Genomic DNA, 15,000 nt, shown 5'->3' with positions numbered 1-15,000 from the left:
ATGTTTGTTGTGATGTGAAACCGAGCCGCGTGTTTCAGGACGTCACCTTGAGTTTTAGACGCCAGTGATTTCACAATTCTCCGTCTGGTTTCTTACAGACCAGACGATCGATTGGTGGAATAATTAATGATTAGATATTAATTAGTGTCAGTCACAGTTAGATGTTGAATTAAATCTGACAGAGCAAACTGATGGTGAAATCAAATAAAAACTACAAACATACATTATTCACTGGTTTCATCTGAGGTTTCTACATCTCTCTGTTCTTGTATCATCATAAACCAAATACAAACGTCAAGAAACGGAGACATGCTCGTGTTTGCTCACTGTGGAAGGAGGTCGAGGACAGGGGACGTGACCTTTGACCTCATGGGTCAGTTTGAGCTGAGCGACACAGAGGAATCAGATTGAAACACGGTGAGGGAGCAGCAGAGCAGAGCTGACACCTCTGTTCAGAGATTTGTCTTGTTAGAGGGGACGACGCACGCACACACACACACACACACACACACACTTAATACAGTCAATCAATTCAGGACAGGTAATTTGTTATTTCCACACCAGAGTCTCTGATATGAGTTGATTTGTGTGTGTGTGGGTGTGTGTGTGTGTGTGTGTGCGTGCGTGCGTGCGTGCGCGCTCTTCAGCAGTGGATGTGTGAAAGGTCAGAGACACATTCTGTTTGTTGATGTCCTGCTGTCTTTTAGTGTAAAGGTCAGTGCTACTGGTGTGTGTGTCTGTGTGTGTCTGTGTGTGTGTGATGAAGAGGTTTACATTGAGTGGCTGTATTGTGCTGTTGTTGTGATACTTTATTTGGGGAAGTGCAGCGATTCTTGTTTTCTTAATAAATGGATTTGTTACGTTCGTTGGTTTTGTCCCTTTGTTCTTTTTGGAGGAAGCTCGTCTTCAGCTCTCCAATCTCCTCGTCGTTCCAAGTGGACGTCTTCGTCTTCCACGTGTACGGCTCCTCTTCTTCATCCTGAGACATTTGTGTTCTTCCAGTTTCACGTCCGTCACGTGTTAGAATCCTCAGAGACACGTCCACTCGCTCACTGAGAAGGTTCCACACATTTTCCTGCTGTTTTACTCGGAGGCTGCAGGAGACGTTCCAGAAAATGTCCAGAGACTCTGACTCAGACAGCAACACATTGACTTCAGACAGATCGTAGCAGGGCTCCTTTTCCACAGAGTCAGTGTTTTGAGAAAGTTCAGCCGACTGCTGATGGAGTGAGACGTGGCTCCTCCATCCTGTGGACTCGTGGTTGTGGGTTGTTCCTCATTCTGAATCACCGCTGTGAGCTTCAGATTGAGTTTTCTGTCTCTGTCTCCTTTCTGCCTGGTGGATCAAGGCCTCCGACATTCCTCCCATCGATTACTTCCTGCCGTGTCCAGGCCTGCGGAAGAATCCGTCTGGGACACATCAGCCCGTGACCCGAACCCGATCGGCTCAAATCCATCCGCACGGCTATCCATCTTCTCCTGGGTCCAGTCCTCCACCTTGTCATCCTCCTCTGGATCAACAGGCTCTTCTGCACCATTCGTTCCACAGAGAAGTAGGTGGATAGTGTGTGTGTGTGTGTGTGTGTGTGTGTGTGTGTGTGTGTGTGTATGTGTGTACCCTGCTACTTGAAAAAATGGAATAAGGACTGCAGATTTATACCAGCCCATGTGACTTGACCTTTCCTTAACTTTACCCAAGTGTCGAAACAGAGCCATAAAAAAGTTCATGCTGCAGGAGTGTGTGTGTGAGTGTGTGTGTGTGTGTGTGTGTGTGAGTGTGTTTGAGGATATTATGCAATAATAGTTTTTCCTCAGCATCATAATTTTGTGACTTTCCAGATACACTCATTAACGTTCCTCATTATGTTCAGAACAAACTGAGGTTGGACGACATGTTTCACATCAGCAGCGTAAAGACTTTACTGAGCTGCAGGAAAAAAAACTGACGACCTCCATTAAAACAGAGTTTTTATGTATTTTAACTCAACTAATAAAACATGAGTGACTTGCAGTTCAAAACTATGTGATGTAAAACTAGTTTCAGTATTTTCACTCCAAACAAAAAGGGTTAAATATGCTGCAGTTGCTCAGATGCGGCAGCAGTATATTTATTTTTGAATGAAAGTGTTTTTTTGCCTCTGACCTCCCTCTCACTGCAGAGAGACAAAATTCCACTGAAGGTTTTTAGTTTTGTTTGCTGTGTCTAATGTCACACTCGAGCCGAGGATGTAAACAAACCTGACTTTCTGCTTTAATTGGAGGAAAAATGTAAATGTGTTGAAGTCACGGGGAAGCTTTGATGTTGGGGTGAATATCTGGAGAAAGACCAAATCAAAGACTGCGGCAGCTGGACCGAGGGGAGCGTCGCCGCCGATGATTCATGATGTTCATGATGACAAAGTTAGAGGCTCCGGTACAAACATCTGCACTAAACAAATCCGTGACAGGAGGATGAGAAATGTGTCTCGGCAGCGGTTGGTGGTTTGCATCCTTTAAAGTGGAAGATGTAGTTCTCCTCTCAAAGTCAGACAGCGACAGAAATGTAAATGAAGAAAACTCAAACAAAATAAATAAAGAATCAAAGCAGTGAAACATTGAGGAAGAGAGCTGATGATGGTGCGTGTGTGTTATCACATGATCTCTGCAGCAGAGTTAATACGTCACTTCCTGCCTCTGTCTGCTGCTCCACCTCTCACCTGAAGAATGGACTCGGACAGAGCGGCACTGAGACTTCACAGTTTCCTGATAGAGGAACCAGACCTGGCTTGGTAACAGTGTTAGCGACAGGGGGTGCTAGCGTTTGTCCTGCTGTCAGTGAAGACAGATTAGCCGCTGCGCTAATTGTTGAAGGGAAATACACAGGATACAGCAGCATTTCACAGGCCGTGCGCGTGTGTGCATGTGTGTGTGCACGGAGATGTGTTTGTGCGTGTGTGCATGCATGCGTGTGTGTGTGTGTGACACCCAAATATCAACTAGGATGTCAAATAGATTTTTTTCTGGTGCATGTGTGTGAGTGTAGTAAGGTCTAGTGGGCTCAGCAGGTTCAGGAAGGGCGTTGTAGAACAGATGGACGACACACACACATGCACACACACACGCATGACTCACTTCCCTGGTTCTTCATTACAGCGTTTCTATTGAATCATATCTCGTCAGACGCTGTAGCTAATTGTTGTTGTTCTTATTATTATTGATCTATTGATGATGAGTCTGCTGTGATTGGCCGGCTGGTCCAGTCCACCAGAAGGAAATGTCAGCTGTTGTTTTACCTGGCTTTGTGGGGCGGGGGGGGGGGGGGTCAGACACCAGTGTGTCACTGGTCTCATCACGACGTCATGTGACGACGTGGTTCAGGAGCTTCTTTCTGTGGAAGAGAGGAACTTCCTCTTCCCTTCCTTTTTAACTTTGCCGAACTTTTACTTTCACAAAACTACCTTTATAATACACAAGAGAGAAACAGTGAAAAACATCACGCTGCAACCAAACCAGGTTCTATTTAATGTAAAGAACAAATGTGACGCCCTGGAGCACAATAAGAACGGTCTGGCTTTTATACACTCACCACTTGTTGGCAGGGCTGGTTTGTCTCAAACAAAATCTACATGTAATGTTTTACACCTCAAGTCAAACTTCAGACTAAATCTGTAATTTGACTTTATTAAGAAATATTTATCTAAAGAAGAATTTATTTATTCTGTACTTGTGAATCTCGGAGGCCTTTTTCCACTTCCTCCTCAAAGTAAAGCTGCTTCTCACCGGTTGTGTTAGATCATCTTGTCTCTAACAGAGCACAGTGCAGGTTTTAATCATTAAAGTACCTGAATGTGGGTTTTTCCTCATTTTGTTCCAACACTGCAGCAGACGCCTGCACCTCTCTCCTCCCTTTTATCTAAATCTATGTTTTATGACCTGCGAGGCCCCTCGGCTGGGTCTCCTGAAGGTCAGCGCCCGTGCACAGTCTTCACTTTTTATGTGAGCCCCGGAACGGTCGGTAAAAAAGGCGAAAGTACGAAACATTCAGCGGCTAACAAGGAATCAGTGGAGTGTGTCGAGCTCTCTGAGGAGCCGAGTACTGATTACAGGAAAATATAGAGCGGCCGGTGATGTGCTCTGAGCTCGTGGCTCTGCTGCTTCAGTCTGTTCATGACTCCATCTTGATGTTTTATAATGGGCTCATATGTAAATATCAACAGTGTGTGTGTGAACGGGCGACATCACTAAATACAGTGGCATTATGTTTCACATTAGTTTCTCTTGAACACAATATCTCAAGAGCAGCATTATGGGATTTCTATATTTGGTACGAACGTTCACTAGAAACCATGTGAAATTAAAAACTCTACATTTCATTTCCTTCTTCTGTAACTACAGAATATTAAAATCCCTGAAAACGTTGGTAGAAATCAGGCTGCAGACCAGAACCTTTGTTTGAACATGTGCAGGAGCCGGAGACGAGGGGAAGGAGGATCACATGTAGAGAAAGAGTGTGGAGTCTGTCTGACTGGACCCACAGGTCAGCGCAGCCTTTCATCATCACTCTGCTGCCCATTACGTTTCAACACCACACTCACCAGACTTCACCCGTTTTCCTCCGACGCCTCTTTCATCTCATCTTTTCCCACCGTGACAGCAGTTTCCAGGGGAAGAGAACTTGACGTGCATTAAAAGTCTTTATCAAGAGACCGGCTCCAACGTTTGAACCTCTAGAGGTAGCGGGACAGGGACGGGGTCCAGTATTAGATTTTATTTAGGTTCTTATTTTGTTAACGGGTCCGGGCAGGTTTGGGTTTAACAGAGATCTGCGGGTTTGCAAGAAATCGACCGTGCAGGACTCTGCCACCATGATAAGAGCTGTCTCTAAATGATGATGACCTTCAATGCTTCCGAACCTTTTATGAAAGTAAAGACAAAAATCCCACAATTCTTTGTGCCAGCAATATTTAGTGTGAGGCATCGCTGTTGTTCAACCAGGGCAGAAACACAGTTACACCGTTTTCGTGCTCTAATGTTCAGAACACATCACTGCCCTCAGACTGTCCGTCTCTGCAGCAGCTCCTCTTCTCAGCCTCTGTCTCCAACGCTTGGTTTAAGACCCGCCTCCTCATAAAGCCCAGTCTGCTCTGATTGGCCAGCTGTTCCATTCTGTTGTGATTGGTCAGTGTCATACCTGCTCTTTCACCCCACGGAGCTGAACCTGCTCATTGCTCGGACACAAGAACCAGGACAATGTTCAACTTTGAAAATCAACTGTAGATATTTTGACGAACGCTAACGAGATTTTAAATTTCAGGATAAGAATCAGACTCAGATGCTTCCTCCTGATTCTGTTCTCCAGAGATCAGCCCCCTGATCTGCAGCGTGCAGCGCTTCACCTCTAACTCCTCCACAAACACTTCGTCTATTTTCAGCCTCGGCAGATGCTGATAAAGAGCTGAAATGTGTCTGCGTCGTTATCTGTCGGTGCACAGTTGACATGTGTGTCTTCAATGACTGCGGTCACTCCGGGAGGAGAGCAGGTGTTTGGGTGAAGAAATGAGACTGAGTCGGCTTCTTCCAAATCCCCAAACACCGACAGTGTGAGACGCAAAGCTGCAAAATTAAGAGGAAAGAGAACTCAAACCTAACTCTGTGTGTGTGTGTGTGTGTTTGTCTTTGTGTGTACAGTATGTGTTTGCAGCATATTTTAAATTTCTAATTTGCACTTTTCCAACGTCTCTTGAGCATATGTTTACTGTGTCGCAGCCAGAATTCACACTCCTACACACTCTCTCTCTCGCTCTTTCTCTGTCTCTCTTCATCTCACACACACGTTCGTACATCTATCTTTGGAATATATCATTCCCAAGCCCCATAAACTAACCTTAACCAGCCCAACTAAACGCCTGAAGCTAACCCTAAATCCAAGTCTTAACCCTCAAACCGCCCATTTAAAGTGGGAAAACCCCCCAACACACACACACACACACACACACACACACACACACACACACACACACACGGTGAAGGTGTGAACAGGCAGAGCTCAGTCAAGTCGAGTTCACATTATTTTTATCACATGAATCTGAGAGAGATGAACAGAGATTCACAGACGACCTATTTTTTAAAGAGGTGAAATGAGATGATTAAAGACTGTGGGAGTGAAATCGTCTGTCGCCATGACGCTAAGAAAAGTCTTCTTGTTCTTGAAAATATATTTTGCACCCTTGTCCATGTAGTGTGAGTCAGGGGAGATTACAAGAGAGGACATTTGATCTCCTGAGTGAATCAGTTCTTTAATTAAACTGAACCCTGCGGCCTTGTTCGGATCTGGTATTAACATGCAGGTCGACGCCTCCTGAGAAAAACTAAATTGATCGTCAGGGCGCCCGACAGTTCACCTGGTTCGTCGGCCCACGCACGTGTTCCTCCTGCAGCGGCTGATCCGGCTGCGTGTTCTCTCTCGCGCCCTTTCACACTTAGAATCTGTAGCATGGAGGACGGCCATAGCAGCCGATAATAAAATATCTTTAACCCTTTAAGTCTCTGCATGAGACAAAACCGTAACACGCCTGACAACACACGTCACATGACCATTCACCTGCACTGGTCATGTGATGTAAACAGGAAGTAGAGTGTGTCCTCTGCAGTGGGTTGCTTAGTTACAGAAACTCCTCTGGAGGAGGAGCAGTGATGTGAAAAGTCAGAGCAGAGATTTCTTTTCTCTGAGCGACGACGAGGTGGAACTGTTCCTGACAGGAAGTGTTAGTTAATGTTTCCCACCGGACGTTGGGGAAAAAATGCTGTTTACAGGTTTTACAAGTTTCGTGACGACAAAAGTGAACTTGATATTTTGCAGTGTGTACAGAACATATTTCTGCCTGCTCTCCCCGAAGCTGCTGTGTACTGAATCTGACAGATCGCTGGAGAAAAACCGAGCTCTGAGATGCTGCTGCTGCTGTTTGGTCACTGCAGAGGGATGATTGATTCAGGTCGGCCCTCGCCGTCCCCCCGGGGACAATGTCTCAAACCGATCGATACCTCGTTCAGCCGCCTCGTATTCATAAAGACGCTCTGTGCTGCTGCCTGACAAAACTTCACGGGCCGGACTTGATTTGGGTAAAATGAAATGATGATGAACAATAAGAAAGCAAACGGGCGTGAAAATGAAAGTGAATAAATCTGGCAGGACACGAGACTGTGACGCTTAAGGTGGGAATGAGTATAGTTTCTATATTCACTCTTCTTTGGACTTTTACAAATGTTCATGTTACATATTTGTTCTTTAACGTTCTCTGAGGCAACAGATCGTCTCCTGCAGCTTCAGAACGTCCTCGATTATAAACCTTCTAATGTCCAGACTGAGACACGATGTTCGACTCAAACCGTCTTTCTAAGAGTGGCTGATTGATTTTCTGTCGTCGACTCATCAATTAATCGACTGATGATTTCAGATCTGTGTGTTTACACATCGACGTGTGTGTGTGTGTGTTGGTGAAGCTGCTCGGTGTCACTAAGCTGCAGCCTCTGCACTTTTCTCCTCCGACCATAAAATCTCCCTCCCTCTTCATCATGTCAGACACTCCTGCTCTTCATCTTCTTCATCCACTTCTCCTTGTGTTTTGTTTCCTTGATTTCTTCTCCTTCCTCCCCTGGTATCAGTTTCCTACAGGTTTTCCTCTCCTTTCTCACTTCCACTCTTTCTCCTTGTCTTTTTGTTTCCTCATCTCCTTTCCTCTATCTCCCTTCTCCATCTCCTCTGCACTCTTCTCTCTTTCTTTCCTCCTCCTCTTCGCTTCCACGCCTCTTCCTCTCTATGTGTAAAATAAAGGCAGCAGGTTTGACAAAAAGCTGCATCTATACAAGTTTAAGATCAACAAGAAGAGGAGGAGGAGAGAGAGAAAGAAAGGGAGATGAATACATGGAGGAAGGGAAGACGAGTGGAGGGAGGTGAGGTAAAGGGAGAGGAAAGATAATTTACATTACCTGAGTGAAAAGTTAAGAATAAAAAAGTATTTTAAATCTGTACTTTAATGTACTCGATTACAGGAGTGAAAGAGAAGAACGAGAGGAAGAGAGGAGTGTATGAAGGAGGGATGATGGAGGAGGGAGATTTTGGGGTTGGCGGGGGGGGGGGGGCTGAGTTTATGGTTTTTAAATTAGCCTGGAGGGGGGGGGGGGGTGAGACAGACAACGGATGCAAGGTCGTTTCAGGATACGCTGTTTTACATACACGCCACAGTTTGACTTCAGCTCCCATAAATCCTGCTCATCACACACACACACACACACACACGCACACACACACACACAGACACACGCACACACACACACTGCTGTGTCTCTTGTTAATATTTCTCACATCTTTCATTTAAACACCTCGGAGACGCAGGAATGGGACAGGAGTTGTGTAACCGCCGGTGTGATTCCGAGGGAGCGGCGTCGTGAACAGGAAGAGCGGCATGAGCCACAGGAAGTGGTGTGTGGTGCCAGAGAGGGACTCCCTCTGATGGGAGGGGGCGAGTGACACTGACACTCCTGCAGAGAGAGAGAGAGAGAGAGAGACGCCACCTGTTATGTGTGAGGTTCTCGAACAAAGAGTCGTGACCGCCGTGGCGTGTTCTCTGTGGGAACCACACACGCTGAAAATAGCTTCCTCCTTCTGTGTGATGGATTTTATTTTTACTCCTTCATCACCTCCTCACTTAGAAAATAGATATGATTCAGACAGAAGATCACGTCACGTGTTTTTCCCACTGAAAGATCCTGTCAGACCGACAGCGTCTCCTGGTTTGACAGTTATCGAGGTCAAAGACCAGCTTGGTTCCTAATACGAAGTCCAGACCTCGGTGTCGTCTCGTTGATGACGTCTTTACGTTACTTGTTGTCAACATGAGGAGGAAAATGTTCACAGTTTAATTAACTCACGGAGAATTAAGGAATATTTCCTTCATCTCTCTACATTTACGATCTCTTCAGTACTTTTCAGTCAGCGGACATTTATTTTCCAAACTCGTATGAGGTCACTGTGACCTTTGACCTTTGTCCACTGAAATATGATAAACTCTTAAGGAATGAGTTTGATTTGAATAACAGACTAATTTCTGTACCACTTCCTGTTTGTACTTCAGATTCAAGTTCTCCTAAATCACAATCTGCTCGGACCGACGGCTTCTTGTATGAGACCCTTTGAGACTTCAGTGCTTGAAAGAAATCATATCTTTTCTTTCTCTGCAGCCGTCACATAACTAAATAAATATGTATACACACAGTATGTCTCTATAGGCCCTCTGCCCCCCCCCACCTCTCTGCAGTGTGTAATTTATCACCTCGTTCTATCAGTGTGTCAGTTTTAGAGGCTGAATGAATCCCTCTGCTCTAAAACTGCTGCTGGAGTGTGTGTGTCTGTGTGCGTGCGTGTGTGTCTGTGTGTGTCTGTGTGTGCGTGTGTGTGTGTGTGTGTCTGTCTGTGTGCGTGTGTGTGTGTGTGCATGCGTGTGTGTGTGTCTGTCTGTGTGCGTGTGTGTGTGTGTGCATGCGTGTGTGTGTAGTTCACGTCTGTCCGACCTGCTGCTCACTGGACCGTCTCATCTGCTCTGTGCTCAGTAATTAAAATCTTTGTTTGAGAAATGGCAGTAAAGCAGACGCCTCGTTGTGTCTCGCTCTCGTCGAAGCACGACCTGCGACACAGACATGTTGGCAGGAAGTGATTTCACCTCAACGACACCTCAGCATCTCCGTCATGGATCCTTGTTTTCTTTGTTTTCTGACGCTGTCATCCTGGCGTCCGTCGTCTTTGTCCTGATTTTCCTGCAGACTTCAGACTCTGACCTCGGTTTCAGCAGAGCTGTTTTCAGAAATGTTCCTGAAATGTTTTGGAGGTTGTGCATCTGAGAACACTAATGTCTGAGTCGCTCCGGACATTTTCCGGAGCTTTTATCTGAAAGACAAACTCTAGAAAATGTCCAGAGAGTATTTGTAAGTTTAATAAGTTGTTTTATTGTTGCAGCGAGTTTTAGTCTTTTTTCAGATGGTTCTCTGCAGCTCATCCTTGGTGGTGCCACCTTCTGTGATATGAACATTTGTACAAACATTTATATTTTACATGAAGCATTTTATTTCCTTCAGTAAAATTCTTATATATTTAGAGATATTTTTAATACAGCTGATGGTTAAACTGTAATAAAACAAACCTCGTTTACATTTCTTTGCATTAGTGTTGACGACGACATCGTAGGAATCATTTCATTACATTTATTGTTTTAATATAAATATTTGCTGATAATTGAATATTGAATTGCTCTACTTCCTAATGTCAGTATTGACCCCAGTAGCAGCTCGGGCTCAAACATAAAGTTATTGTCTAGACAAGTTGTTAAAGATAGTGTCAGTATATTTAATTGTGTGTTAAGGTGTGCCAGCTAATGTAGAAATCATAACGACATCTCTAACACTGAGGACTGAACAGCATTTTGATTCAGTTCTGACGGAGCAGGAGGTTGTGAATCAGTCCCAGCTCCCTGGTCGCTGTGGCTGCAGGTTTAAAAAGTCACACAAGGAAACATCTGAATCCTCTGGAGGAATAAACGGCAGCTCTGTGCCTCCTCTGTGAGCGGAGACGTGTGAAGAGTTTTATCGATGAACAGCAGCGGCTCCTCATCAAAGTTTGATCTGATCTAATATTTTCCTTTGCTCGAGTTCACGACTCAGTGCTTCAGAAATCTGTGTGATCGTTTCCCCTTCAAAGATCCCTCTGATTTCCTCCTGCTCTGTTTTGTGATTTAGCCACGCCCCATGTGCGGTGATGATTTTACCGATGTCATGATGTCATCTCTCAAGTTTCGAGAGTTTTTGAGCTTGTTCCTCCTTAAAAATGATTCACATCAGAGAAAAAGAAGGAAAATAACACGAGGGCCCTCACACTGATCAAAGCTCGTCATTAGTTTACTTATAAAATGATATTACATATTTATAGATTCATCATATCTGAGATTATGTGTTTTCCCTTTTATGAATTCCAGTCTCTGCACTTTATTACACACTATGTGCATTTTCTCATGTGTGCGTGGGCGTCCATATGTGCATGTGTGGCCATGTTTGGTGCCATGGGAACAGACATATGGTGATGATCACATGCCAGGAAGGTCAGTCCCACGGAGGGACGAAAAACAAGAGACGTGAAGCCAATGGAGACGACCAGGGCAGCTATATGAGACACTCGGTTTTTGTTGAGATGATCAGTAGAGGAACAAAATAAGCTTCAGATTCTTTTTGTGTCTTTTAAATTTGTCTGAGCTGCCTGAACACGACAGGATCACGTGTGTCTGTGGCAGGTCGAGCTGCAGCGCCTCAAAAATGTCCTGTTACCTCAGAGTCGTCCCCTTTTCCAGATCACCAGACCTTCCCTTGGTTTTTAATGTGAAACAGTGAAACACAGTCAGTGTGCAGACGTTGGTCCGTTCTCTCTGTGACCTTTCGTCTAACGCCGGCCTGAGGACGAATTATAAACTTTGTGTACAAGACAAATTACATTTCTACCATGACCTTAGTTCAACTTGAAAATGTTTTTTGTTGATGTCACAGAATTTGTGTTTCATTCTGGACAATTTCATAGAATATATATATACAGTATATAGATATATATCTATACTGTATATATATACTGTATATGTAAATTAAAGTTTCCTGTTAAAGTCAGAATGTCCTTGAGATGTACCCTGTGTGTGTGTGTGTGTGTGTGTGTGTGTGTGTTTGTGTGTGTGTGTGTGTGTGTGTCCAGTATAATATGACACCAGCAGCAGAGGTAAAGGGTTCATGGATTTAGGAACAATAATTCGTTTTGCTGCAATGCCACTGCAATGCAACACCCTTTGTCTTGTTCTTTGTGTGTGTGTGTGTGCGTGCATGCACGTGCATGCGTGCGTGTGTGTGAGAACAAATATTTGAGCGGGACAGAGACGGGCGATCGTCTCCTGTCAGACAATATATGATGGAAAGAAGTAAAAGGACAGAAGGAAGCTGAGCAGCTGACTCTGATCACTTTTTCTCATTTTAACCTTTGCTGTTTTTGCCCAACAGTGTAATTAGAACTGATATTAATAAATTATATCTGTGTGTGTGTGTGTGTGTGTGTGTGTGCACGTTGGCAGCTCCAGCGCTCACCCTACCTGACCTCCACTAAGTCACTGGTTTTATGACCTCCTCTGATTCACGTCCTGCTGGTTTCCCTCTGCACTGTCGAGCGAAACGATAAACTTGTCATCTGAGCAGCAGAACCTCTAAGACTCCAGCTGCTGGTGGAACTTTAGCATTTAGCAGCTAAACGGAGCAGATATTTATCTTTTCAGGACCAAACACAGAAATAAAGGAAACACTGGACACGACCACCACTCTCAATGTAGTTCAGTGCTCTTCAAGAAGTTACAATCGTTTTGTAAAGTGGTGATAAGGAGAAAAAACTGAAATCAGTAAAACAGGAAAATTAAAATACTATTTTGTATCTGAACAAGCAAAAACTTTCTGCTGTTTTTCTGTTTCTCTTTTAGTCTGTTTCTAAATCGTCTGACTAACGTCTCTCTAACGTCTCTCTAACGTCTCTCTAACGCCTCTCTAACGCCTCTCTAATGTCTCTCTAATGTCTCTCTAACGTCTCTCTAATGTCTCTCTAGCTCCATGGACCAATCATCATGAGACTCTCCCTGCTCCTCCCCCTCCTACAGTCCCCACCCCTTCCTGGGCTCAGCCGCCGCTGTCTGTCAGCGCTCTCGTCCAATGGCAGCGCTGCATCGTCGCTCAGACGCCTCAGCACAGACCCCGGCCCCGCCCCCCAGCCTGTGATTGGCCAGGACTCAGTGGAGGTGTTGGGCCAGTCCCACCCCCGTGATGACTTCACCAATGTGACACCAAAGATCTTGGCCACGGTCGGCCGCAACCTCCACAACCAACCCCATCATCCCCTGTGGCTGATCAAGGAGCGAATCAAAGCCCACTTCTACAGGTGGGCGGGGCGGTTCTTCAATCTGTTGCTTAGCAACAACCAAACTTATTTTTTTAAATTAAAAACAGAACAGATGTGACAGGTGAGGCGACGAGGAGCCAGAAGAAGAAGAATGATTTTAAAAATAAATACAACAGGATTCAGGACAAAGACCAAACACACAACAGAAGAGACAATTTAAAAAAGTCGACTAACGATCAGACAAAAGTTAAACTACTGAGCAAGACGCCAGAAACATCATCACTGATGATAGAAAGAGTAGAGAGATAGATTCTGTTCTAGAAATGAGGTGATGTCTCAAAATCAAATAATAAAAATGATTTTAAATATATGGACAGATTAAGTTTCACGTCAAAAAACAAACAAGAGTTTTTAATATCTGCCGATTCTAGATTTTGAAATCTCTCACTTTGTTATAGATTCAGCATTGATCAGGTAAAAGGTTTTTTTCCTCAGTTTATTTCTTCTGAATGTGAGTTTTGGTTTTGTTGTTTTTACTTTGAAACATTCTCCACACTGAGTATCTTGATATTTTCTCGATGATGATTAAATCATCCGCAGACATTGATGGTTCCCAGAGGATGAATCCTCTTTGTCGATCCCCTGACTTTTGCGCTAATCTTTGGCAGCGCAGCGTGTAAACCGGCTGCTGCTCCGTTTCCTCATATTGTTTATATTTCTGTGTTTCGGAGCACAAACTGCTGACGGAGTCTCTGCAGCCTCGATGTGTCTTCAGGGACAGTCGAGTGTAAAAGTCTGCTGCACTGCACACGGCGGTGAAATATCATCGGGCTGCAGTTACACTCCACACACACTGTGTAAAAAAAGAAAAACAACACAGCGCTGAGAGCTCGTCGGACAGTTTGGTTTTCTCACGTTGTTCTTGGTAAAAGTCTTTGGGAACTTTCTTGGTTCCATTTGTTTTTAACGTTCTCCTCTTCGTTCTTTGTTTCTCCACAGTTCCTACATCGGTCGCTGGGGCAACCCGCTGTTCTCGGTCCATGACAACCTGAGCCCGGTGGTTACCGTGGAGCAGAACTTCGACAGGTCAGCAGATCAAATTGATTGATTGATTGATTTGATGTGACAGCGTAAAACAAAACAAGTAATTTTTGATTGATTGGTTCTTTTGCTCTGTTGGGATTTGACTGACAGCTTGCTGATCCCGCCCAGCCACCCCAGCAGGAAACGAGGGGACAACTACTACCTGAACAGGTGAGTGACAAGTTGACTACGAATCAAACTCACCAGCACAACATGGCAGTGTTCCTATCCTCCATCTTGTTTCTGCTCAAGAAAAGTAAACTGTGTGTGTGTGTGTGCTAGAAAAATGATGCTTCGCGCTCACACCTCCGCCCACCAGAGGGAGCTGGTGAAGTCCGGTCTTGATGCGTTCCTATTGGCTGGAGACGTGTACAGACGTGACGAGATCAACGTCAGTCATTATCCCGTCTTCCACCAGATGGAGGGAGTCCGCCTCTTCTCCAACCACGAGGTGCGACCAGCGAGCACGTGATGATTACCTGTAAAACTTTCTGTTCAGTTCATGTTGAGGCTTCTATAAAAGAAAACGTTGTTAATGTCACGCCGCCGTTCTTCAGGAACCGTTTCAGTCTTGAAGCTAACTTTCATCGTGTTTGTGAGTTTCTGATGTGTCCCGTGTCTCCAGCTGTTCTCGAAGGTGCAGAACGGCGAGGAGCTGTCTCTGCTGGAGCGGGGCGGCAGGCGGACGCCGCAGAAACAGGAAACGCACACGCTGGAGGCCGTGAAGCTGGTGGAGTTCGACCTGAAACAAACGCTGACGCGACTCGTCACTCACCTGTTCGGAGAAGGTGAGACCTACATCCGACCTGCAGGGGGAGACAGAGGACACACTTTCATTTCACCATGATTCTCTATGTTTCACTCCTCGTTATCGTCCTTCTTCCTCCTTCACCCACTACAACTGATACTTCTTCATCTATCTTCACTTCTTCTCATCCTCCTCTTTGACCTCACCTTCCTTCTCTCCTTATCATCCTCAT

The 15,000-nt window shown here is 44.9% G+C and overlaps 1 protein-coding gene across 1 annotated transcript in view; it reads left to right on the top strand.

The window, feature by feature from the left end:
* The window catches only part of fars2 (phenylalanyl-tRNA synthetase 2, mitochondrial), a 55,618-nt gene that overhangs the window by 1,198 nt on the left and 39,420 nt on the right, over positions 1-15,000 (top strand). The window contains 6 exon segments of the mRNA XM_069512357.1: positions 1,350-1,553; positions 12,648-12,976; positions 13,937-14,023; positions 14,132-14,191; positions 14,303-14,471; positions 14,646-14,808. Of these exon segments, the coding sequence (XP_069368458.1) occupies positions 12,666-12,976; positions 13,937-14,023; positions 14,132-14,191; positions 14,303-14,471; positions 14,646-14,808 (790 nt within the window). The 5' untranslated portion in view covers positions 1,350-1,553; positions 12,648-12,665.

This window comes from Paralichthys olivaceus, chromosome 17 (assembly GCF_024713975.1).
Source record: "Paralichthys olivaceus isolate ysfri-2021 chromosome 17, ASM2471397v2, whole genome shotgun sequence".
NCBI lineage: Eukaryota > Metazoa > Chordata > Actinopteri > Pleuronectiformes > Paralichthyidae > Paralichthys > Paralichthys olivaceus.
Note: the sequence above shows the minus strand (reverse complement) of the source record. Positions and strands in the feature narration are given on the sequence as shown.